The 26078-nt window shown below is 42.0% G+C and overlaps 1 protein-coding gene across 2 annotated transcripts in view; it reads right to left on the bottom strand.

Annotated features, from left to right (window-relative positions):
• Heatr3 (HEAT repeat containing 3) overlaps positions 1-26078 on the bottom strand; it is a 38619-nt gene that overhangs the window by 5729 nt on the left and 6812 nt on the right. Inside the window, exons 5-13 of one of the 2 annotated variants that reach the window (XM_028891817.2) lie at positions 25363-25472; positions 21601-21741; positions 19246-19523; positions 11302-11392; positions 11033-11190; positions 10738-10820; positions 9574-9710; positions 4643-4731; positions 1837-1980 (exon numbers count right to left, since the gene is read on the bottom strand). In XM_028891817.2, coding sequence (XP_028747650.1) covers positions 1837-1980; positions 4643-4731; positions 9574-9710; positions 10738-10820; positions 11033-11190; positions 11302-11392; positions 19246-19523; positions 21601-21741; positions 25363-25472 — 1231 coding nt within the window. The remainder of the gene's footprint in view (positions 1-1836; positions 1981-4642; positions 4732-9573; positions 9711-10737; positions 10821-11032; positions 11191-11301; positions 11393-19245; positions 19524-21600; positions 21742-25362; positions 25473-26078) is intronic. The other variant, XM_028891818.2, reaches the window with a different exon arrangement.

Here is a 26078-nt window from a genome sequence, read left to right as displayed (position 1 = left end):
TATTTACTTTAACATACCCAAAGAAACTATATGACATACTAAGATAGAACAGGAATTTAAATCTGCTTATGGATATAAAAAATCCATTATACTTTTTATTTTCATGCTTGGAAATTAGACTAGATAAAAAAATATGCTCAGCCAGGCAGTGGTGGTGCACCCCTTTAATTCCAGCATCCAGGAGGCAAAGGCAGGCGGATCTCTCTGAGGTTGAGGCCAGCTTGATCTACAAAGCAAGTTCCAGGACAGCCAAGGCTACACAGAGAAACCCTGTCTCAAAACAAACAAACAAACAAACAAAAACCAAACAAACAAACAACTTTCAAACTTGAGTTTCATTAAAATGGTCCTTGGCAATTTGAACTGTGAAGGAAGGGAAGTAATTACACATAAAAATGTTCATCTGAGCTGGGCGGTGGTGGCGCACGAATTTAATCCCAGCACTCGGGAGGCAGAGGCAGGTGGATCTTTGTGAGTTCGAGGCCAGATTGGTTTACAGAACGAGATCCAGGAAAGGCACAAAGCTACACAGAGAAACCCTGTCTCGAAAAACCAAAAACCAAAAACAACAAAAAAAAAGTTCATCTGTACACAGAGATGCCACGTAGCCAAATGCAATCATTTATGAGTGTCTTTATTAAAAACACCCAGAACAAGCCAGCAAGGCAGCTCATCGGATACAGTATAGATAACAGTAAAGCAGGACCCAAAGATGTACAACATCTATACTCACTGAACCTGAGTTCAATATCTGGAACCCATGGAGGAAGGTCCGAACCAAGTCCTGAAAGTGGTCCCCTGCCCTACATACACACACGCTATATAGTATGGGTGCATCTGTCCTTATGCACACAATAACAGCAAATAAAATCAAAACTGTAAAAGCTCCCGAAGCAGTGCAGAATGGAGCAGCAATTCGGTCTACACTTCAGAGACAAAGGAGCAGGAAGCCTAGGACGGAGGCAAACAGTATCAATCACACTTCATTGTTCTGCTTTTCTACACTTTTGCTAAGTGCACATACTATTCTCCAACTTTTTAAAGTTTCACTATCATTGTTTTTTAATTATGTATATGTCTGCATGTGGGTTTGTATCATGAGTACCAGTAACTGTTGAGGCCAGAGATATCAGATCCCTTGGAGCTGGAATTACACAGTTGTGATCTGCCTAGTCTGGATGCTGGGAGTTCAAACGTAGTCCTCTGAAGAGTGGGCAGTGCTCTTAACTGATGAGCCGTCCCCCAGCCCTCCAACATGGTTTTTAAAGATATTACAAATCACTATAGGGTTTCAGTAGGTTAAGAAGTACTTTAGAGCCAGACTTGGTGGCTCAACTCTTTTAATCCAGCACTGGGGAGGCAGAGGTAGGCGGATCTCTGAGTTTGAAGCCAGCCTGGTCTACAGAATGAGTTCCAGGACAGCCAGGGCTACACAGAGAAATCCTGTCTCGAAAAACAAAACAAAAAAAATTTCACATTTGGCCTTATGCTGAAGACAAATTTATTTTTCAGAAAGCACATCTGGAGAAAAGTTAAATGAGAACAAGGATCACCTTTTCAAGCACTTCCCCCTGCCCCTCAAGACAGGGTTTCTCTGTGTAATAGTCCTGGCTGTCCTGGAACTTGCTTGGTAGACCAGTCTGGCCTCGAACTCACGGAAATCCACATGTGCTTAGATTAAAGGCATGCGCCACCACTGCCGGGTTCAAGTACTTATTTAATACACCATTTTATTAAAGCCATAGGGTACACTCTATGTTTCTTTATACAATATCTTATCATGAACTCCTCCCCTTTCTACTTACTGAACAGTTTAGGTTAGAAACAACTGTTTACCTTAAGAGTTTCAAGTGTGCCATCTTCCTTGGCTAGGACGCTGCCAGTGATCCCCAAAATACTGACCACATTCACTCTTACCCCGATGCTGCTACTATGAATGCCTGCTCTGCATAGCGTCATCAGCTGCTCAGGTGTCATACACTGTTGAGAGAAAAGAAATACTTTCAGGTATCTATTTACTTATCTCATGTATATATGAGTGTTCACATGTGTGTGGGTGTTGTGTGACTATTTCCTCTGAGACTGAAACATTCCATCCAGAAGGGAAGCTCTTTAAACTGGAAGGCAAACACTCAAAATAGCTTTAGGAAGTACCTGAAACTGATCAAATTCACTAGGACCCTCCCTGCCTGAGTTCTCAAATGGAAGGAAGACACTCAGGCCAGCTGAGATGCAAAGACTCAGAGGAGAAAAGCTGCAAAGGAAACTCTTGAGCCTAGACCAGCTGCCTGGAAGAAGCAGGAAACAGCTGAGCTCCCTGGAAGGGGTTTAGACCAACGGACTCACTTTGAAAGAACATTCTCCAACCTGTTGAGTTGCAGGCAGTGCAGCTTGCTCCAGGTGCTGGGGTGGGCTTTGGTGATATAGCTGTCTCCTGCTCGTTTCAGTAACCCCTCACCCATATTCCTGTAAGTACCACCAATAAAACTCATTGGTTCACCAAGTTGGACTTTGTAGGTAACTGCGTTTTGGACTGTGGTAAGATCCCTATTAGGGTGGAGTAGAAATGTGGGTTGCACCTTCCCAGAAAAAGTTTTGTCACACAACAGTGGGCACACATGTGCAGGTGTTTGTGCACCTGTGTGTAATCTGTGGAGGTCCAAGGTTGATGTTGGGAGCCTTCCTTGGTTACTCTCTATCTTATTCATTGAGGCCACATCTCTCAATTGAACCAGAGCTTGCCAATACAGCTAGTCTGACTAGTTTGCTCCAGGGATCCCATCTCCACCCTCAGAGCTCTAGACTTCCAGGCAGGCCAGCCACCCACATAACATTTATATAGATTCCAGAGATCTTGTATGGCAAGCACTTTAATCATTAAGCTATCAAACTAGTCTTTCTAGGTTTTAAGGAGGAAAATTACAACTTGAGCATGGGACTTTTTCTTTTTCTTTTTTCTTCTTCTTTTTTTTTTTTTTTTTAAGCAAAAAGCAAGACTTAAGAGTTTAGGGGTAGAGGTATCGGTCACGGGTAGAGCACAAGTACAGGGGGTGGGGGGAACTGAGGGCTCAGACATAGGGTCCACACCAGAGAAAAGGAACCAACCTGAAGAAATTCCTATTAATATGTATCACTTTTTGCATCAAAAATAATAACTAGCCAGGCAGTTGTGGTATATGCCTTTAATCCCAGCACTTAGGAGGTAAAGACAGGTGGATTTCTGGTCTACAAAGCGAGTTCCAGGACAGGTTCCAAAGCTACAGCGAAGTCCTGTCTCACCCCCACCTCCCCCAAAAAAGAAGAATAACTAAGTTGGTGTGGTAGCCAAGACTACAGACCTACAAATAATCCCAGCACTAAGACTGGGACAGTAGGATCAGTAGTTTAAGGCCAGTCTACGATACATAATGAAACCCTATTTCAAAATAAATAAATGTGTATAAAACTCTGATCACACAATGAGACTAAAAAGAAAGTATGGGTGAAGCCCTAGGTTCAGTATCAGCGACAAACAAACAAAACAAGAAGCAGGAAGGAAAAAAGAAGAAAGAAAGAGAGAAAATGATACAGGGTGTATTTAGAGATTACCAGAGTATCGATTCCTTATGGGCGATAAAGGGTCACGGGTACAAACTGTGCCAAAATTATTAAATGACCAATGAGACAATATCTTATTTGCAGAAGAATCCTAGCTAATAGTACCACACAAAGAAGACAAAACTGGATGTCTCCAATGTGCAGCCTCATGAAAGGATCTGTGCAGGTATGATCACCATTGGCTAAAACCTTTGAGTGAACACATTAGACATGATCTGTGATTTAAAGTATAAAATATATAAAGCAATACGAATTTTTCTTGCCAACAATTTCTGAACCTGAATCTAATTAGATGCAGCTCTTAATATAGGTCTTAACATTGCTAAATCAATCTAGAGAAAATGAACGATACATAAAATAAGAATTATCTGCTATATTTTGGATCTAGAGTGATGATATTGAGATTTCGCTTTTAAAAATACAGCTTACTGCCAGACATAAATAATAAGATCATTTATTGGTGAAATGATGTGATTTGCCTAAAAATACTCCAAGAAAGGAGATTCAAAATGCAGGGCAAACAAATGAAACAAGGAGGCAGGATGCTGCACTGCTGGAGGCTTAGTGTAGGTGTGCATGGGCTTTCAGCAATGTCTGGAATCCCCTTGATCAAAAGGAACAAGTATAAACAGAAGACAGCTGCCATGAGAGGACTCAGAAGACCCCAGCATCTAGAGAAAATGTTTCGTAAGGTATAAACATCAACTAAGAAGCATCCTAGGAAGGCATCCGCATGGTGCTGCAGGCTTGGGAGGGAGAAGCACTTTTCTTCCTTTGGTTTCTTGAATAGGGTTGTTCTGTGTAACAGTCCTGGCTGTCCTGGAACTCACTCTGTAGATCAGGCTGGCCTTGAACCTCTGTCTCCCGAGTGCTGGGACGAAATGTGTGAACCACCACCTCAGGTTGTTTTTTTCTATTTCAAGCACTTCCCTTACCTTTTCACAAAGCTCAACTATAACTCTAACAGTTTGTGTTTTTTCTGGCAATGTGCTTGCAAAACACAGAATCTTTTCAAGTTTCACATAAGCAGTTTATAATATCTTACCTGTGGAATGTTCTTGGCAGCCATTGTTTGCAAAAGGGCCCTCAAAGCACTACTTATGGCTTCTAGAAAATCAGCATGTTTAGCAAAATCTAAAACACACAAAAAAATTCCACAAAACACAAAGATGAAGTGCAAGTTTCCTCTTCTCCAAGACAAACTATTTTGTAGAAAAAGAAACAGGATTAAAACAAAGCATACAAGTGTTAGCTTACATTGTTATTAACAAAAGCAATTTTTCTCAGATTGATCTTATTTTAGGTGGGTGAGTGTGGTGGTATTGTGTTCCCCAAAATATTGTGAACCCTAATAAACTTATCTGGGTCAGAGACAGAACAGCCACAATATTAAACATGGGGATAGGCAGTGGTAGTACATGCCTTTAATCCTAGCATTCCAGAGGCAGAAATCCATCTGTTCAAGGATACAGCCAAGCATGGTGACTCACGCCTTTAATCCCGGGGAGTGATGGTAGAAAGGAAAGATATATAAGGTGTGAAGACCAGAAACTAGAGGCATTTGGCTAGAAGCTTTCAGGCTTCTAGCAGCACAGTTTAGCTGAGAGCCATTCGGATATGAGGACACAGAGGCTTCCAGTCTGAGGAAACAAGATCAGCTGAGAAATTGGCCAGGTGAGGTTAGCTGTGGTTTGTTCTGTCTCTCTGACCATCCAGCATTTCACCCCAATAACTGGCCTCAGGTTTGATTTTATTAATAAGACCATCTAAGATTACTTCTACAGGTGAGTGTTTTGTCTTTCTGTATGTCTATGCACCCTGAGTGCAATGCATAGGGAGGCTAGAAGAGGGCATCAGACACACTAGCACTAGAGTTAGAGGTTAGGTGTCTCCCTGTGGGTTCTAGGAACTGAGCTGGGATCTTCTGCAAGAGAAGTAACTGAGCCATCTCTCCAGCCCCCAACAAAAGCATTCTTGATATTTAAGCCAAATATTTGCCTAACAGTCTGTACAGTGTCCAGTGAGTCTGAAGGATGACTGCAGTAGGAACAGGCAGTGACCTGCAGAGGTCCTGACTGAAGATGTTGGGTTTTCACTAGACTAACACTTAGCCCAGGATACACCTGAGCCAGTGGTTGTGGCTCTCATCTTCCAGAGGTCTCCACTGTGATGTGGGCAGACCTGTGGGGAGTCATCTCCTACACCAGTGCTCTTGACGACACAAACTCATGGCTCCAAGCTTCCCCAGTGTCTGTCCCATGACTCACCTTGCTCTTTTCCTACTCTACTTTCTTATGTAAGACTAAGAGAACAGCAGCAATAAACTACTGAGCAGTACAGCCACAGGCAAGAACAAATGAGAGCCAGCCAGGTGAGCGATCCATTTGGGACACTCAAATCATAATTTCTAAAGACACACGGTAAGTAGGCCCAGTCCTGCGCCATCTTCTGACACCTCCCCATTTACTTCTATATGCAGAGTCTGATTTCTTCTTCTTAAACATGGGTGTGGCTTTTATCTTTTTAACCACATCCTGACAGGCTGGTCATAACTAGCAGTGTGATTTACAGCTGACTCACAAGTGGGTGCTTTTCGTGGTCTCCCAACCTAGGAATCCAGTCATTGTTGTGAAGAGGCACAGGTCATGCATGAGTGCTCTGCTGGATGATTAATGTAAGCAAATAAAAATCTCAAATGATTCTGGCTCATAGCCTTTCAGTTCTTCAGAAGAGACACTAGTCTAGGCAAGATTCCACCTCAGCAATAGTGACACTGTGCAGATAATTCTGTTATGTATGTGTATACAGGGAGCTCCTGTACAGCTCCTGTGATATCTCCGAGCATCCTTGCTGCATACCAGGAGCAACCAACAAGACAGTAACCACTGAAAATATCTTCAGACATAGCCTCTAGTGGAGAATCACTGCCTAGACATTGTGGAATAGAGACAAGTCACCCTCACCATTCTGCCTATGTTCCAGGTACAGAGAGACTCTGAGAATAAGGATGAAGACAGGGTATCATGTGGTGCTCAGGCTGCTTTAGAACTCATGGGTTCAAGTAATCCTCCTGCCTCAGGCTCCTGAGAGGTAGAGACTGAAGCTATACCTAATCATATACAGCTTATTGCTTCAGCCATAAAGCCTGGGGCAGATTTGTTACAAAGCAGCAAATGCCATATTTTGTTGCCCTGTGTGTCTGGGACACTGTCCCATTTCTGGTATCTCCTTATGTTGCCTGGGGAAAAGACAGGTAGCTTCTCACAATTTTCTTAAGACAGCAGGGTCTTCCTATAGTTCAGACTGGCCTCAAACTCTCAATTCTCCTGCCTCAGCCTCATAAGCACTGGGATTTCAAAAGATGCAATCCATACCAGGTGCATAATTTCTAAATTTTTATTTTATTTATTATTACTGTGTGCATGTAAGTGCAGGTGCACATGTGCTACAACACACCCAAAGAGGTCAAAGGACACACTCAGAAATCTTTCCACACTGGGATGCATCTAGGAGTCTAACTCAGGTCCTCAGGCTTGCATATGGAGTGTTTTTACATGCTGAGTGGTTCTACCAGCCCCCAAAAAATTATAACCAAGGCATCTATCATTTGGGCTTTCCATTTTCAGATATTGTATGTACCAAAGAAGGGAATTCCTGTAATTATCGAAGGACAGACAATAGGCCAACTTTAGGATCAGACACACCTTGGACAAAATCCTGCACAACATGTGATCTGTCTCAGTGCATTTTGATCCTAGTTCAAATGCTCTCTCTTCAGAGAGCCCCTTTACATTTAACACAGCACCTTACACCATTCTGTCCTTATTAAACATGAGAGAATGAGTTCCATGGACCAGTAACCCCCATGCCTATCTGTTTACTTCAGTATTCCTAGGACCTAGGTGGTATGTGACACAGTCAGGTCAAGAAGCACACGCTAAACAATGGTCTTACTAGAGTTCCCCCCATTTCCTAATGCCCGGTGTTCAATAGACACTCCAAAACTGACTCGAAGGTGTTCTATTAGTCTTTAAAAGTTTCCATGTGGGCCAGGCGGTGGTGGCGCACGCCTTTAATCCTGGCACTCGGGAGGCAGAGGCAGGCAGATCTTTGTGAGTTCGAGGCCAGCCTGGTCTACAGAGTGAGATCCAGGAAAACCACACACAAAAAAAGTTTCCACATTGTATAATTCACATTTTATCTTGATTAAAGAAAACATTTACTGGGTGCAGTAGTATATACCTTTAATCCCAGCACTCAGAAGGCAGAGGCAGGTAGATCTCTCAGTTTGAGGCCAGCCTGGTCTACATAGTGAGTTCCAGGGTAACCAAGGCTATACAGAAAGATATTGTCTCATTGGATGGTGGTGGCGCACACCTTTAATCCCAGCATTCGGGAGGCAGAGCCAGGTGGATCTCTGTGAGTTTGAGGCCAGCCTGGTATACAGACACATACACATACACACACACAAAAAAAAAAAACCCCTCAACAGCACAATAATGGTACTTGCATCTTAGGATAATCAATAGCTGTCTAATTGGACACAAAGCCTGATCAATTGGAGGGTGTTATGCCTAGTACTGTAAACCTAGCCAAGAACCCATAGCTGGAGAGGACATAGGCCCTAGAGGTGAACCTACTCCTACCATATTACTAAAGTAATAGTTTCCACCTGCCTTCTAAATGCTTATCCTTATATGCATAAGTAAGTGCTGATCTCACATCTCATTAAAGCTTCTTTTTGCAGTAGGCAGAAACTAGTAGAGATCTACAACTGGTCAAAAATGCAGAGAATAAAAACCCATGGGGTGCTCAGCCGCCAATGGGACATCTATAACCCAACTCCCACACCTAAGGCTCAGGTAACACTACAGGGGTAAGGAAAGACTATAAGAGCCTGAGGAGCAGGATGACTGCTGCAAGATAGTTTCTTCTAAAGAGGACAGGGATGTTGCTCCTATGAACTCTCAGCAAAATACTGCCAGCACAAGACCTGCAAATACCACACCAGTTGATGTGCCAACAAGAATAAAGGAAAATTTCACAAGGCCGTACCTTTAGCTAAGAAGCTATCGCTAATGGCTGCTGACAGAGGGAGAAACAGTTTTCTTTTGTTTTGTTTGTCTGTTTTTTCAGGGATAAGAGCACAATCCTCCCTGGTCAGCCCTGAGTACATGCAGGTGGTTCAGCACTGACTAGACCAGTGCATTGTGTGTCTATGTTCTTGTGTGTGTTTGAAGTAGGAATAAACATAGAAGGGGTCATGAATTTAAGAGAGGGCAATAGGGGAAGACAGAGAGGACTGGGGGTAGAAACAATTGCAGATATAGTATACTCATGTATGAAATCCTCAAATTAAAAAAATAAAAAGAGCTCTCTGCTCTGCTCTCTCTCCCCTCACCCCATTATCTTTCCCTGTGCTCTCCGAATGTGCTCCCCCACCCCCTTCCTCCTAATAAAACTCTGAAACTTAAAAAAAAAAAAGAATACTTACTCAAATATCCTAATGAAGACCTGATATTTATGACTCATTTAAATTGGCTTGATATTAATGTAATTATTTATTCTGTTTTTTTGAGACAGTTTTGTGTGTGTGTGTGTGTGTGTGTGTGTGTGTGTGTGTGTGTGTGTGTGTGTGTGTAGTCCTGGTTGTCCTGGAACTCACTCTATAGACCAGGCTGGCCTGGAACTCAAGAGATCCTCTGTTTCTGCCTTCCAAATGCTGGGGTTAAAGGTGTGGGTCACCACTGCTCAGATTGACATTAATTTTAAAATACACACACACACACACACACACACACACACACACACACACACCTACTGGCACCTCTTGACTGTCACTGGCAATGATAATACATGGCTGCAATTGTCTGGGAAAGGTTTCTGCAGGTTAACTATGATACAGAGTTCAAGTTCCGATCCTTCAAAGTTCTGCTATGTCCAAGTAGTCTTTCACAGTAATGTCTAAATATTTACCTGGCTGAGAAAAAAGAAGTTGTGACAGGTGCTGTGCAAGTGTCTGAAGAGCTGGGGCTCCTCCAAGATGGTCCAGGTCCAGGAGAGACACAAGACTCTGGAGACACATAAGGGCTCTACACTGAATAGTGTTCAATCTGCAAAGAGAGCGAACAGTGTGTTTCTGTAAAGCTAATATACTGGAATTCTATGGATCTAGCGATTTTTACTATCGTTGTTGATTATGGCATAGCATCTGCTTTGTACCCCAGGCTACCTGCAGCTGACTATGAAGTCTATATTGGCTTTGAATTTGTGATCCTCTTGAATACTGGGATTAGAGTTATGTGCCTCCATGTCTGGCTCAGTGCCAATTTTTAATCTAAGCTTCAGATTCTAATTAAGAGTACCTACAAATTCAAGGGGATCTGGGGCAGGTCACAAAGAATAATGTGAACTGCTAATCTGCCAAAGTGCCTGAGCACTCAAGGGCTACGAGCACACCTCACTGTGAGTCGTCAGCCTCTATTCAGCCTTGGACAGCAAACTCCTTGCTTTATGTTTTCATTTTTATTGATAGTTTGCTGTCCCAGGGACTGATCCCAGGGTACCACTCATGCTAGACAAGCACTCTACCCCGAACTCAGCCACTTCTGACTTTTAAAAAACCCGAGGACAGGCTCTCAACAGGCTTCCCAGGCAGAGCTTGGACTCGTCATCCTCCCACTTCAGCCTCAGGTAGTTGAGGTTACAGACCCGCACGCCAGGCCTGCTTTCTTCCTTGCTTTTCCATAGGGAGTCATTGTGTACGTCCCTAGTGTTGCCTAGACGTGTGCTCTGTGGAAAGGGAGCTACGGTGCACACGTTCGGTCTGACTCGCTCTGCTCAGCGCAGTGCGTTCTGCTGTGTTGTGAGTGGTCCCAGTTCAGATCCTCCTGACTGCTGAAGGTCAACTTCTTACACATAGGACCAGGACAGACATCAGGGCTGTTTCCAAGCTGGGGCAACTATGCCCCACACTGCTGTGAAGATTCGTTCTCACACTGGTATCCCAGCACACAGGGGCACAAACTTCTCCCGTGTACAAACCAAGGCTGTCTTGGGAGCATTTTCTATTCAATATTCCAACATTTCACATAATGATAAAATGATAAACATTTCTGAAAATTGAAAGTAGGTTCTTACTTCCTAATCAAAGGTTTCCAAGTAGGGTTCCTAGAACATATGTCAATGGCAACACTGTTTGGTGAAGCGGTCTTCTCAAAAACCTAGGTTGGAAAGGGAAACAGAAAAAGATAAAAGGGAGATCATCTTAGAGAGGACTTCTCTGTGAAGTCCGACTTTTGTTTACAAGTTAGCGTGGTCAGAACATGTGTACATTTCTAGCCCTGTCAGTTCTGCTTCACACCCCAAGCTCCTGCTCTCCAGGTCATCAGCCATTCCCACCCCCCAACCGGAGGCCAAGCTGAAGCTAGATTACCTTCTTTGGGATGAGGTAGTTGGTGAGGGCAGTGTGAATCTCATGGGACAGGCACAATGGGGACAGCAGCTGCCCACTGCACTCATTGAAGGAGTTTTCCATACAGGCTTCACTTTCATCACTACTAGAAAGCTCTTCCCACTCATCATCTGAGGGATCTGAGGAGAGGGCAAAGCAGACATAACTGGGTATCAAACCTCCATGGAGGCTGCCCTTGGCATGGGGGGTGGGAACGGGGTGGGGACGTCCAGTGTAAGCGGGGAGCAAACCTTCACTGCAGCACATGTTGACAATAACTTCCAGAGCCGTCTGCTGAGCAGTCAGCAATGCCGTGGCCTCTCGAAGCTCCTTGTCAGTAGGCTAAAAAATGAAAATAAAAATCAAGCATCAGTTTTGTATCAGTTTCCTTGATGGAAGTCTACTGGATAATTTCTGCACTTGGAAGAGAGTATGCGGGGGCTGAAGTAGGTTGAAAAAAGCTACAGGGGGACAAGTGAGCACCAGGATTTCCTCTTGGCCCAATAGAGCAAGGCTTTGTTAACTCACAGGCTGCATAAGAGAGAACAAAAATATTCACCTTGAATCTTGACCTATGTGTTAAGAAGTAGCTCAGCTTGGAAGGCAGAGGCAGGCAGATCTCTGAGTTCGAGGTCAGCCTGGTCTACAAAGTGAGTTCCAGGACAGCCAGGACTACACAGAGAAACCCTGTCTCAAAAAAAAAAAAAAAAAAAAAAAAAGAAGCTCAGCATACTAAGATTAAATAAAAGCTCCTTTCAGAAACCAGGTGCTTATACAACATATGTTAGCCATCTTCTTGGACAGATTACATTCAACACACATACCAGCCAGGTATGATGACACACACCTAATATTCAGGTGGCAGTCAGGAAAATTACCTCAGTTTGAGGCCAGTCCTGGCTACATATTTATATCCTGTCTCAAAAACAAATGAACATACCCACAAATACTATTAACAAGCCTTAAATTAACAGTGCTTGATAAAGTAGCAGACAGACTTAATTCCTGGTTTTCTATGAAAAATAAAATGTAAAGTAACTCTTTAAGATTGACGACAAGAAAAAAAAAAAAAAAAAAAAGCCAGGCAGTGGTGATGAATACTTTTAATCCCAGTACTCAGAAGGCAATGGCAGGCAGATCTCTGTGAGTTCCAGGCCAGCCTGATCTACAAATCAAGTCCCAGTACAGCCAGGCTGTTGTTACACAGAGAAACCTTGTCTTGAAAATCCAAAAAAAAAAAAAAAAAAAGCTGGGCATGGTGGCGCACACCTTTAATCCCAGGAGCAGGTGGATCTCTATGAATTCCAGGTCAGTCTGGTTTACATAGTAAGTTCCAGGACAACCAGAGTTAGCTATGTAGATACCCAGTCTCAAAAAAAAAAAGGCTACTGATATGGCTCAGTGGTCAAGAGTGTTTCCTGTTCCTGCACAGGACCCAAGTTTGGTTCTCAGGATACATTAGGTAGCTCACAACTGTCTTCAACTCAAGCTCCAAGGGAATCTGATGCTTTTTTCTGACCTCCATGGACACCCCCATCCATTTGCACATAAACACACACAAAATTAAGAAAATAAAAAAGGGCTGGGAGGTGGTGCCTCAAGCCTTTAATCTCAGCACTTGGGAGGCAGAGGCAGGTGGATCTCAGTAAGTTCAAGGCCAGCCTGGTCTACAAAGTGAGTTTCAGGACAGCCAGGACTGTTACACAGAGAAACCCTGTCTCAAAAAAGACCAAAAAAAAAAAAAAAAAAGAAAGAAAGAAAAAAAAAAACCAGAAAAAATGAAGACATTTTTTCTCCAAAAACATAAATTTTATCAATTAGTATTTCTTAAAATGAACAATATAAACTTACTACAAACCTTAATTCTTTTTTTTTTAAAGATTTATTTATTTATTATGCATACAGTGTTCTGTTTGTATGTATGTCTGCACAGAAGAGGGCGCCAGATCTCAATACAGATGGTTGTGAGCCACCATGTGGTTGCTGGGAATTGAACTCAGGACCTCTGGAAGAGCAGTCAGTGCTCTTAACCACTGAGCCATCTCTCCAGCCCCTAAACCTTAATTCTTAAATTGCCTGTAAAAAGTCAATCAGTCACACTGATATCCTATTGTGAGTGGAATAACCTTGAAAATAACATGTACTTTATTGTTTACAAATTCAAACTGTCTTTTTTAATGACTAAACAAAATTTCACTAAGTGGATGTACTATAATTGCATGATGTGAGTATTTTGGATTATAGTCAATTTCCCATACCTCTAGTCTTTGTATTCATGGAGTTAATAAATTTCCATCTTTTTTCTTCCTTGCTAAAAACTCTTGCTATATTGTAGGTCGGGGGGAGGAAGAGCTCAAATTCCGGGGCTCAACCTTCCTGTCTCAGCCTAAGACCAAAAATACGTGGGGAAAACTGCATCTGTACTTGTCAGTATTCTATAAGTAATAGAACTATATATATAGCAATTACATTTTACTAAGAGGGCTGGAGATGTAACTCAGTGGAAAAGTGTTTGCAAAGAATGTGCAAAGCCCTGGGTCTGATTCTTAGCACTAAATGCAATTAAGCAAGCTAGCAAAACAAAATCCCCTCTTATCCTACACTGTATTACATATTGTTAAGAATGCAAAGATGGCCAAGCATATGGCTTAGCTGGTAGAATACTATTATGCACAAAGCCTTGGGTATGATCTCCAACACTATACAATCTGGGCATGGTGATGCCCATATCATGGGCATGCCTATATCATAGCACTTGGAAAGTGAAGACAGCATTAGAAATAACAGGTCATCCTCTGGCTACACAGAAAATTTGAGACTGGCCTTGGATATATGAGGCCCTATATTAAAACAAAACAAAATAAACAAGCAAAAACCTAATCTAAAGATGACTGAAAGCTGTGGGAGGATGTGTATAAGTGGATGTAAATAACATGCCATTCATTTCATATGAAGAACTTAACAGCTGAGGATTTGGAACCTGGGGTGAGGGTGGGGCCTGAGTTAGAGCCAATTCCCTGTGGATATGTATAAATTCCCTTTGGATATATACATATATGTATCTTATTTCCTCATACTTACTGGGTCCAAAGTTAAAAATATGTCTATATGTCTTATGATGCATTACCATTTTCCTTTCCAGAATGTTTGTGCTCATTTAAAAATGCAACTAACGAGCCAGGCATGGTAGCACACACCTTTAATCCCAGCACTCAGGAAGCAGAGGCAGATGGATCTCTGTGAGCTTGAGGACAGCCTGGTTTACATAGCAAGTTCCAGGTCAGCCAGAACTACACAGTGACACTGTCTCAAACAAACAAACAAACAAATAAATAAATAAAATCCCACCAACAAATGCTTTGTCTAAAAACTTAACTATAACTTTGGCCTATATTATCTAACAAAAATGAAGGATGGCTGATAGAATGCATGGTGTGTGTGTGTGTGTGTGTGTGTGTGTGTGTGTGAGAGAGAGAGAGAGAGAGAGAGAGAGAGAGAGAAGAGAGAGAGAGAGAGAGAGAGAGATAGGCTCAGTCCTAGCACCCTCCCCCTGCAAAAATCATAAACAGGGGCTGGAGAAATGATTCTGTGGTTAGGAGCACTGGCTACTTCCAGAGGACCCAGGTTCAATTCCCAGCACCTACATGGCAGCTTATAACTCCAGTTCCAGAGGATCCAACACCCTTATAGATAAATGTGCACATAAAGTATATTTTTAAAAAATCAAAAACAGACTGCTAATCTAAAAGCAATCCCTGAATTTATATTCCATGTTTCTTCTACTCACACTGTGTATAAAAACCATTTCTATTCAGGTCTCTGTGTGTGTGATGTTCAGCTAAGAATAGACTGTCACTAAATAGATTTGCTTTGGATTCTCTTACTTAAAATGTATACAGATCCATGCTAGAAAAAATTCTGAGATTAGCTTCCCATTTATGTAATTGCTGCTGAGAGCATTCTTTTACTTCTTTTTTTTTTTGTTTGTTTGTTTTGTTTTTTTTGAAACAGGGTTTCTCTGTGTAACTTTGGAGCCTGTCCTAGAACTTGCTCTGTAGATCAGGCTGGCCTCGAACTCACAGAGATCTGCCTGCCTCTGCCTCCTGAGTGCTAAGATTAAAGGTGTGCGCCACCATCGCCCGGCTCCTCTACTTCTTACTGTTATCAAACTGACATAAAGAATACCTTATGGCATCTAGGATTTGTGTCAAAGTAACCAGGAGCAGAAGGGGCAACTGAAGAGGTACAAATGAAATAGAACACCAGACTGGATAAATTATAAGCCTGGGAGCTAAGGAGGGACTATTTCTGCGTGTATTAAAAATTGCTCTTTTCACCATAGAGGCTATATATATAGCATGGAGGTCCTAGGACGACTGTGGCTTATAATAAATTTCAGTTTTACTCAATTATTGAAAAAAAATAGCCAAATGAATGGAAACACATGAACTATGAACCAAAGGCTGAGGGACCCCCAGCTGGATCAGGCCCTCTGAATAGGTGAGACAGTTGATTGGCTTGAATCTGTTTGGGAGGCAACTAGGCAGTGGGACCAAGTCCTGTGCTCATTGCATGAGTTGGCTGTTTGAAACCTGGAGCTTATGCAGGGACACTTGGCTCAGTCTGGGAGGAAGGGACTGGACCTCCCTGGACTGAGTCTACCAGGTTGATCGCAGTCCTCGGGGGAGGACTTGTCCTGGGGAGGTGGGAATGGAGGGTAGGCTGGGGGTAAGGGGAGGGGTGGGAGGGGGAGAATAGGGGAACCCATGGCTGATATGTAGAACTGAATGGTATTGTAAAATAAAATATATATAATAAAAAAAAGAAAAGAAAAAGAAAATTGCTCTTTTCACAGCATGGTAGTGGCATATGCCTTTAATCCCAGCAAAATTGTTCTTTTCTTTACATATTTATGTTATGCCTTCTTAAGTTTAATGATGCAACTGAAGGTTTTTAATTGACAGGACTCCAGCAGAACCTACAGGCAGTTTGAAGGATCTCAGCTTACTGTGAGTTGGTACTCATAGACCGTCTGAGTCTGACACCTAGCACTCTACTGGCACCTAAATGCTGGCTGGCTAACTTACTTGCATGTTAATTATCTAAGGTGATGAGTTAGGCTTTAAAAGCAATTTTTGCTTTGAGAAAACAATATACTTTATGAGCTCAAACTTTTCTTTCTTTCTTTCACTGTGCCAATATTAAGCCAGGGACTTAAACATAGTTAGCATGCACTCTACCACTGACACTATCCTCAGCCCCTCTGTGTGTATGTCATATGGAAATAGTGAAGGCACATGAGTGTACAAGTACACACACACAGGGGGAGGCAGGCTTCCTCTGTCGTGCCCTACCTCATCGCCTTGAGACAGGGTGTAGGAGCAGAGAAAGCCCTGAGTGAGTGAATGTACAATTTTGACATAGGCGAAGGACCTCAGAACCTCAGACCCACGGAGAAATGGCAAAGTCTTTCCTTCTGACCCATGTATGGATGCTGACAGTGTGTGCAGAGCATGTCCACCATAGCTTTCTGCCCTTGGATGTTTATGGCCTGAAGACTGCTAAGCTACAGAGACTGATCCTACCAAAATTAAACTTGTCTCCTTGTTTACCTGTATGTAATAGCTCCACCTCCTTATTCAGCTGTATGTAATAATACGTGATACATATGTATGTAATAACTCCTTCTCTGTACAACTCTATATAATAAACATAATGAGATTCGAGGGTCCTGCAGTTTCTTCAGCTGAGAGTCCAGACTACTGGACCCCAACTTGTCATTCCCTCACCACTCCCATCAGGTCTGTTCCTGGAGAAGAGCTGGACGCAGCAACAGGGTCTCTCACTGACTCACAAGCCTACTGTTTTGGCTAGACTTGCTGGCTACTGAGCTCTGAGGATCCATCTGTCTACACTAAGACTGGAATTACAAGCACCCGTAGCCATGCTTGGCTTTCTAACATAAGTTCTGCGTGTGTGAGCTTCAGTCTTCATGCTTACAGAGCAAGCACCCTCACCCTCTGAGTAATCTCCCCGCCCACAGTCCCTCTATTTTTAAGATAATACTTAAGGAAATACATCTGGCTAACATGAGTGTTCAAATTTGTAATCCCAGGAGGGCAGTACGTTAAACTGAATCACCAATTATTTTTTAAGCTGTGATGTTTCTACCTTGATCTTGGCAGAGGGAGGGTTTCTCCTCCCCTTACTCCTTTCAGAGCCTCCTGGAAGCCAAACTGCAGACAAGAGGAGTCACACGTGAATGAAACCGACTCCCAGCAAGAATTTCAGATCCTTCAGGGTTCCCTGACAAGCTCACAGCAATTTCCATTTCTGAAGCTAAGTGTCGTGGAAATCCAACGCTCCAGAGGTGAAGACTTAAGAGTCTGAAGTCAGCCACAGGCAGACTGTCTCAAAACAACATCAACCTCTGATGGGCAGACAGAGTAGAAAAGCAGCCTGCCTGGATCCATCAGGACAGCAGAGAATACTACAGCGCCAGCTGAAAGCACATGCATCACATTCCCACTCTCCACACACAAGCACATTCCAGGTCTACCCTTCAACCAACCTGAGACATTCCAAGAAACACTACTGGGTTCCTCAGACATGCCTCCCTCTGAACAAGGTGCACGCACGGCTGTGCCTCCCTCCATTGTTGCTGGTTTTCAATAATGCTGACGCAAAGTGAGACAAGGATTAAATCCGAGGCTCCAATACATGGCTGTGTTCAAAGAGGAAGTCCTATGATTTTTAGGGCATCTTCTGGTTTATAAACAACTTGAGGATAAAATGGCCTTCTCACTTAACACAATGCTTTGGTTGTTCATATGTAACTGTTCTATATATAAAAACCCTGATTTCTTTAAAGCTCTAAGATTACATTATGCAGGTGAGAGATGGTTCAGTGGTTAAAGACTCCTGCTGCCAAGCCTCATTATCTGAGTTCAAACCCAGGTACCACATGGTAGAAAAAAAGAACTGATTACTACAAGTTGTCCTCTGACCTCCACACATGTTCTATGGCATGCATGTGCCTTCTCCCTCCCAATAAAACATAATAATTGAAAAAAAACCCATAAAACTATGCTTCATAAGTCTTCAAGAATGTAAGAGTTGGGCACTTGTAATCCCACCTACTAGGGCAGCTAAAACAAAATAAAATAAGCAAACAATCTATAAGAAAATACTTAGAGCTTTATTCGATGTAAAGAATTCTAAATATAAACTAATCAGAACTGTAAGATGTTGACTCAAGACAATTAATTTCAATTCATTTCATATGAATCAAGACAATCTAGCCCTGGCACTGTCCCATGAGAGGATGTGAACTGTATTCTCCTAGCCAAGGCTTGTCAACTTTCCTTAGCAGCCTCCTGCTCTTCCTGCCAGCTGAGTGCTCTCTCTAAACATTACCACAGCTTCACAATTCTCTTACTTCACCATTTCACACAGCTCAGTTGGCCTGTGTCATCGCCAACAGCTTTCTCCTTCACTCTCCCATCTGGGATTAGTCACATGTACCAAGTTTACAGAAATGTCAGGAATTTGATCGCAATTCTACCACTGTTCTTAGCACAGGGCTCACAACCACAGGCTTATGTGTCTGTCTTCCTAAAAACAGGGATCCCCAAGTGCAGAAAACATGACTGAAGAATCTCATCTGTGGCTCGTACAGCATGGAATACACATGAGCAGACCCCACCTGGGTCTTCCTTGCCTTCCTCTATTCTCACCTCCTGGAGGAAAACATTCTTCCAAAGCATGGGTCCATCGACACTTTCTCAGCTGAAATACTCACGACTGTGCACCCTCACCAACACACACCAGCATAAAGACACCACTTCCCCAGTCTCTTCCGCTCAGCCTGATGGCAGAGGCGGGGAAAAGGTTTGGCCTATTGCTCTGCTAAAGATAAATACTAAAACAGCCTGGGAGGCAATGGGTAACTGGAATGGACAGCATCAGGAAGCCAGGCTGGTATCTGAAATGAAAGCTCCCACACAGAAAGATTTCACTTTTGACATTTTTTGTTTGTTTCTTCTACAGGGGTATATTTCTAATGTCATAATAAGAATCAACAGAAAAATATGACTTTTACTAAAAAATAGGCTATAGTATTTTTCTATAATGCTAAGGACACCTGTTTAAAAAAATAGATGTATTAATTCATGTTGAACGCCATTCTGACTTACTGGAAGTAAATCGGAAATAAACGTTTTCCTTCTGAGTTTTCTTTTATGGGGAATTTCCTCCATTTCATCATCTTCAACCAAACCATCACCATTAGCATTTGCTAGTATGTCCTCAGTCTCGGCAGCTGTTTTTAACCGCTGGGTTTCAGCCTCCCTCATCTGAATGACTGTGTCAGCAGCGTTCACCTCCAGAACTTCAGACAAGATCTTCAGTATGGCACTTATGATTTCTGCCTGACTCTTAGATGGGATAATGTCCTTTAGGTTCCATATTGTGCCTGGGAAAAAATAATAAAGACAAATGATGAAGACAAAGAAATTGCCTGTGGAATCCTTATTAAAAATGGGTTCTAACACTGACAAGGTAATAGAGACTGATTTTGGTATAATAAAGGGAATAATAGTAAAAAATAAATGAAGTATAACTAAATGGAACAAAATAATATTATATAGTAGTGAGGGGAAAAAGAGTTTCCACAGGGCTGAATCTTTAGGCTTTGGTGTAATTTCAAAATATCCAACCTAATTGCCTTTGTTCACCCTGCCTTGGCACACACATCTTTCTCTGGTATAGAACATTGCACACCCAGAGATACTGATCAAGTTTCTTTTAAAATGACAGAAGGCAAGCCGTTTTCCTCCATTTTCACCTAAGCTACTCTTCTCTGCAGCTTCTTAAATCCCAAGTGTACTGGGATGTTATTAACCCTCCAAAATCTCATGTAAAAGACAGACTGCAAGTTCTTGGCATTTTCCTATCAAAATAAAACAGTGCTTCCAGGAAGAAATCAAAATAATTTTTTAAAGTGAATGGCAGCTTAGTTGGTAGAATGCTTGCCCAGCATGCACAAAACCCTGGGTTCAACCCCTAGGACTGCAATACCAGGGCTGGTACTGTACACCAGCAATCCTAGCATTCGGGAGGTGAAGGCAGGAGGATCACAAGTTCCAGGTCAATTCAGCTACAATGCAAGTTGTAGCCATACGAGACCCTATCTCCAAAAAAGTGATTGCAACATAAAAATACCACCTAGGCATAACTAAAAATACTGAAAGCAGAGGCTAGATGAAACTAGTCATGGTCACTGTGGCATGATTAACAATAGCTAAATGGTGAAAACCACACAGGTGCCCATCTGAGAATGAAAAGACAAAAGAGAGTAACTTCCAGAACAGCCATAGCTATGGAGAGGCCTCAAAAAACCAAAACCAAACAACAACAACAAAAACACCCAAGAGTCTCTCTCTCTCTCTCTCTCTCTCTCTCTCTCTCTCTCTCTCTCTCTCTCTCTCTCTCTCTCACACACACACACACACACACACACACACACACACACACACAAACACACACACAGGAATACTATTTCAGCATGAAAAAGAAGAAAATGAGCTGGAATATAGCTCAGTCAGCAGAGTGCTTGCTTAGCATGCACACAGCCCTGGGTTTGATCTCCACACTGCATAAATTGGATGTGGTGGTGCACGCCTATACTCCTAGCACTCAAGGTATAGGAAGTTTGCAGTCATCATACTATACAGTAAGTTTGAGGCCCACCTGGGCTACATCAGACCTTGTCTCAAAAATTAAAAAGAAATAGTACTGATGTATTTTACTACGTAGACAACCTTGGAGACCTTAGGCTATGCACTGCTCCCCCCGCCCCGCCATAAAGGGACAAATACAAATGATTCTATTTGTGTAAGGTTAATTTTTTCATTAGTCATATCCACAGCAGAACGGTGTTGACCAGAGATGGGAAAGGGGAGCAGAGTCAGGAAAAGTTCTCATTTAGTGGATAAAATTTCATTTGCAAAAAAATAAAATAAAATAAAAAATTTCATTTGCAGGATGAAGAGATCTGGAAATTTGGCTATGCAACAACATGCTTTGTATTATACCATGTGGGACACATAAGCTCACACAACTACACACACACACACACACACACACACACGTGTAAAAAGAAAAGATAAGCAGGGCAGTGGTGGTGCACACCTTTAATCCTATCACTCTGGAGGCAGAGGCAAGCAGACCTCTGAAGTTTGAGGCCAGCCTGGTCTCAGATCGAGTTCCAGGATAGCCAGGGCTACAGAGAAATCCTGTCTTAAAAAAACAAAACAAAAACAAACAAACAAAAACCTGAAAAGAAAAAGACAATAATTTTTTAGAAGTGGAAACATCTATTCTAGAAGGCTTCGTAACTATGGAAAACCATGTCAGGTAAAGTCCTGCTCTAATACTAAGATCTTCAGACCAGACAGATCACAGAGCTGGAGTGGTAAAATGAAGGAAGGCTGAATCTTGGCCTCCACTGCTATCCATACAAGTCACTGTATCATTTGGCTAAACCTTACCTGCCACCAGTGTCTTCAGCAGAATGTACTCCATAGAGGTGACAGGACAAAGCAAAGCAGACTCCAGCACACGCAGTGCTGTGCCATCAAAAGACTTCAGGAGCTCTGGGTTATCTTCGGTTACTGTCTGTAAGCAGTATGCTATGAGAAAAAAATCAACAATTTTAGGATAATTTACACCAGTATAACTCATACAAAAATGTGCATTTTTTGCCATTTCTAGACACATCTACTTCTATAGCTATATAGGCTTTACTTCAAGGATGGTACATACAAAAGAGGCTTCACAAATATCAGGGCTAAACTTCTAATTCTTTACAGAACTAGACTCTCATAGACTAACTTAAAAGGCTCTTAAATGTTGTAGCAATGCTGAATTACTATAAATATCTATAGTTTATCCTCAGTTTATACACTTATCATAGACCAGTAGCAGGAAGCTTATGACCAAGTTTCTAGTCCAGGCACCACATGCTTAATGGTAGTTCTGTTGCCAAGAACAAACTTGAGGTCTTAGACATTGTGGTTACAATGACCTTATACGTTACGGTTGTTTAAGAAAAAGAGTAGATGAGTGTAGTGGTGTATGACTTTAATATCTGTATTCTTTAATCCCAGCATTCAGAAGGATATCTATGAGTTCAAGGCCAGCCTGGTCTACAAAGTGAGTTCCAGGACAGCAAAGACTAAAGAGAGAAACCCTGTCTTGAAAAACTAAAACAAAAAAAGTACTTAACTGCTCTTGCAAAGGACCTGGGTTCGGTTCTCTGCACCCATATGAAGGCTCACAACCATTTGTAACTCCAGTTTCAGGGGATCCAACTCTCTTCTGACTTCCAAGGGCACCAGGAATGCACATGGTACATATACACTCATACACACAAACTAAGTAAATCTGAAGTAAAAAATAAAACAGAGGGTACTGCTGGGATCTAATTTGGATCCCAGAATGCATCTGTGTGCAGAGATATGTACGTACACATCAACACACATACTTACATCTAAAAGGATTGTGTTATTAAGGGACTAATGCTAGTCACTTTAGCAAAGGACAAGACAAAAGAGCTGGGGTAAAAGCTCAATGACAGGGTGCTTGCTTAGCATGAACACAGCTCTGGGCTGGATCCCCAGCACGGTACAGCAAAACCACCACCTCATCATCTAAACAAGAAGGAAAGAAAAGCTATCAATGCTATCATAAACATAACTTCAAAAGTTATTCTGTACAGGACAGAACTCTATGAATAAACTTTACTATATGTGTTACTTTACTTGCAAAACCTTTGTTTATAAAATCATCAATCTAGTTAAATACAGCAAGAAAACACTAATACACACTTCAAAATGACTTATGATGAATCACTGTGAAAAGGTACATTAGAGTAAAAAGAACTGGGGCCAGTGAGTGCTTCCCTAGAAAGGCTGACAAGCTGAGCTCTATCTTTGGAGCCTACAGTGAAGGAGAAAATGGATTTTTTTTTTTAAATTTATTTAATTTTATTATATGTGCATCAGTGTGAAGGTGTCAAGTCCCCTGGAACTGGAGTTACAGACAGTTGTGAGCTGCCATGTGGGTTCTGGGAAATTGAACCCAGGTCCTCTGGAAAAACAGCCAGTATTCTTAACCGCTGAGCCATCGTCCAGCCTCTTCTTTTTCCTTTTTAAGACAGGGTCTCACTATGTAGCTCTGGCTGTCCTGGACTTGCTATGCAGATCCGCCTGCCTCTGCCTCCCAGGTGCTGGGATTAAAGGTGTGCACCACCACTGCCCACCACATTTTTTTTTATTTTAGTTTTTTTTTTAAGATGTATTTTTAATTGTGTGTATCTGTCTGTGGGTATGTGCATATGAGTGCAGGTGCCTGCAGAAGCCCATAAGAGGGTACCAATTCCCCTAGAGCTGGAATTAAAGGCAGTTGTGAGCAGCAGGATGTGGGTGCTGGGAACTAAACTTAGGTTCTGCAAGTGCAGTACATACTCTTAACCCTTAAATCATCTCTCCAGCCTCACTCCTATATTTTCTTCTATAAATCTATGAACTAACCTGCCTGAAATTCTCTTATTACAATAAAAACTGGTTTAAGATAAAGACACTTGCTAATTTCTAAAACAGTGAGCTGTTTCTAAAATCCCCACTTACAACACTATCCCCTACATTTGACAAATTGATCTTTTAAATTTTCCCACTATTTATTCCACTATTATTTCACTACTATTCCACTATTTTATTTTTGTTTCCCTTTTTTTCATCTCCTAAAAGTATCTTGAGAGCCAGGCATGGTATTATACACCTTTAATCCTAGCACTGAAGAGGTAGGTGAATTTAAGGCCGGCCCAGTCTACAGAGCAAGTTGCAGGCCAGTCAGGGCTAAAAAAGAACAGATGCTGCACTCTTACAGAATGTTCAGTTCCCAGCACCCACATCTGACAGCTCACAACTGCCTGTTAACAACAGCCTCTGATAGCCTCTTAGGCACTCCAACACACACACACACACACACACACACACACACACACACACACACACACAAACAGAGTAACTTTAATAAGAAAAAAGTATCAGCCAGGTGATAGTGGTGCACGCCTTTAATCCCAGCACTCAGGAGGCAGAGGCAAGCAGATCTCTGAGTTCAAGGCGAGCCTGGTCTACAAAGCGAGTTCTAGGACAGTCAGAGCTACACAGAGAAACCCTGTCTTGAAAAACCGAAAGAAAGAAAGAAAAGAAAAAAAGTATTTACTGAACCCAAGAGAAGCAGTGCAAAAAGGAATATAGTTCTTCCCTTTCTAGAAATATGCATAATTAATAAAGGGGAGCTGGGCAGAGAAGAAACCCTTTCAAGTGTTTCTCTGCCTGCACCCAGAATTCTGCCTAGCTGCCTACTCTCGGGTTCTGCTTCCTCCTGATGCTGAACTGAGGGTTCTCAATGGCTCTCTGGCCCAACACAGAGGAGGTAGTAAGATAAAGGCAAGTGTGGAATCCATGTCCTCAGCTCCCATGAAAGGAGCACTGGCCTAACTGAAAGTTTGATCACTTCTTTTACAACTCCCCTGCCTGCTTCTCCCCCAAAAAAACTATCAGCATTCTTTGTAAGTCAGAGAAAGTAGTATAAAACATTCAAGCAAGGCTAGATTCCAACTAACTTTGGCACAAAGGCCTGATTATTATTTCTGTTTCTTAGTAAATAGAAATGAAAACTTCAAGAATAAAGGCTTTTCTATTTGTTTGTTTTATTGACAGGGTTTCTCTGTGTAGTCCTGGCTGTCCTGGAACTCACTCTGTAGACCAGGCTTGTCTTGAACTCAGAGATCCCTATGCAGGTGTGTGCCACCATCACCTGGCTAAGAATAAAGGCTTCTAAGAAGTAACACACTACATATACTCATATAATTGCCTTCCTCCCTTTCAGAACAAAATAATGCAGAATGGACCAGGGCATGGTGGCACACAACTTTGAACCCATCACCCAGGAGTCAGATATCTGAGCACTAGAGGTTAGCCTGGTCTATACTCCAAGTTCAAGACCAGTCAGAGCTACATAGTGAGGCCCTGTCTCAAAAACAAAACAAAAACCCACAACAACAACAACCAAACCCTGTAGAATTGTTAAGTTTAAGCCACAGATTTAAAGGAATTCCATACAAACAGAACTCCCTTCTACACTTGGGTAGAGTAACAGTAAGACAGGAATCACTGCTGCAAAGCAGACATGCTGTCCTAAACAAGGCAACCCACAAATAACAGATGAGCACTGTCTTCACTTACCTACGGAGACAGCCAGGTCAACACTGGTGGGGAACCTACGCAAGTACTTTAATACAGTCTCCAAACACCCTTCTTTGTTGAATATAGACACTGCTCTACTACTGCATTCACTAAATTGAAGGGGAAAAATAAGTTTTACTATTCATATCTTAACATTAAGAAATCAACCACAGAAGTCTATGAAAAAATAACTATGCTTTATAAAAATCAATGATCAGGAGTCAAACACTTATAAGGAAAGAATGGCCATTCATATTCATTGTACACAACAACCATCTGCCAGTGTTTCATTTCCATCAGAGTGGGATCTTTCTGTTGATCCCTTTAGAGAGGCTTAGAGCTGAAGGAAGCCTCAGAATCATCTCATCCAACTTCCCACTTTATAGATTTAAGAAAACCCAAGACCCACAGGTGAGGCAATCCGCCTGAAATTCTGCATCCTGTCTGTGGTAGTACCCGGCCCAGGGCCTCAGCTCCTTGAGCAGACTGTTGTTTCTCCACAATCACTCAATAATAATGAGTTCAAGTAAGGACAAAAGCCTCTATCACATAAAAAGCAACATTTTTAATTGAAAAAACATATTTTACTCACTCCTAGAGTGACATTATAATTTCATCAAGCAGAGTTTTCAATCTGTAGAGAAATTACTCTAAGTAATTAATTTTGAAATCATAGAACTTTTTTAAAATAAAAAGTTATCAATACCACTTATAAG

The sequence above is a fragment of the Peromyscus leucopus genome, chromosome 5 (genome assembly GCF_004664715.2).
Source record: "Peromyscus leucopus breed LL Stock chromosome 5, UCI_PerLeu_2.1, whole genome shotgun sequence".
Lineage (NCBI taxonomy): Eukaryota > Metazoa > Chordata > Mammalia > Rodentia > Cricetidae > Peromyscus > Peromyscus leucopus.
Note: the sequence above shows the minus strand (reverse complement) of the source record. Positions and strands in the feature narration are given on the sequence as shown.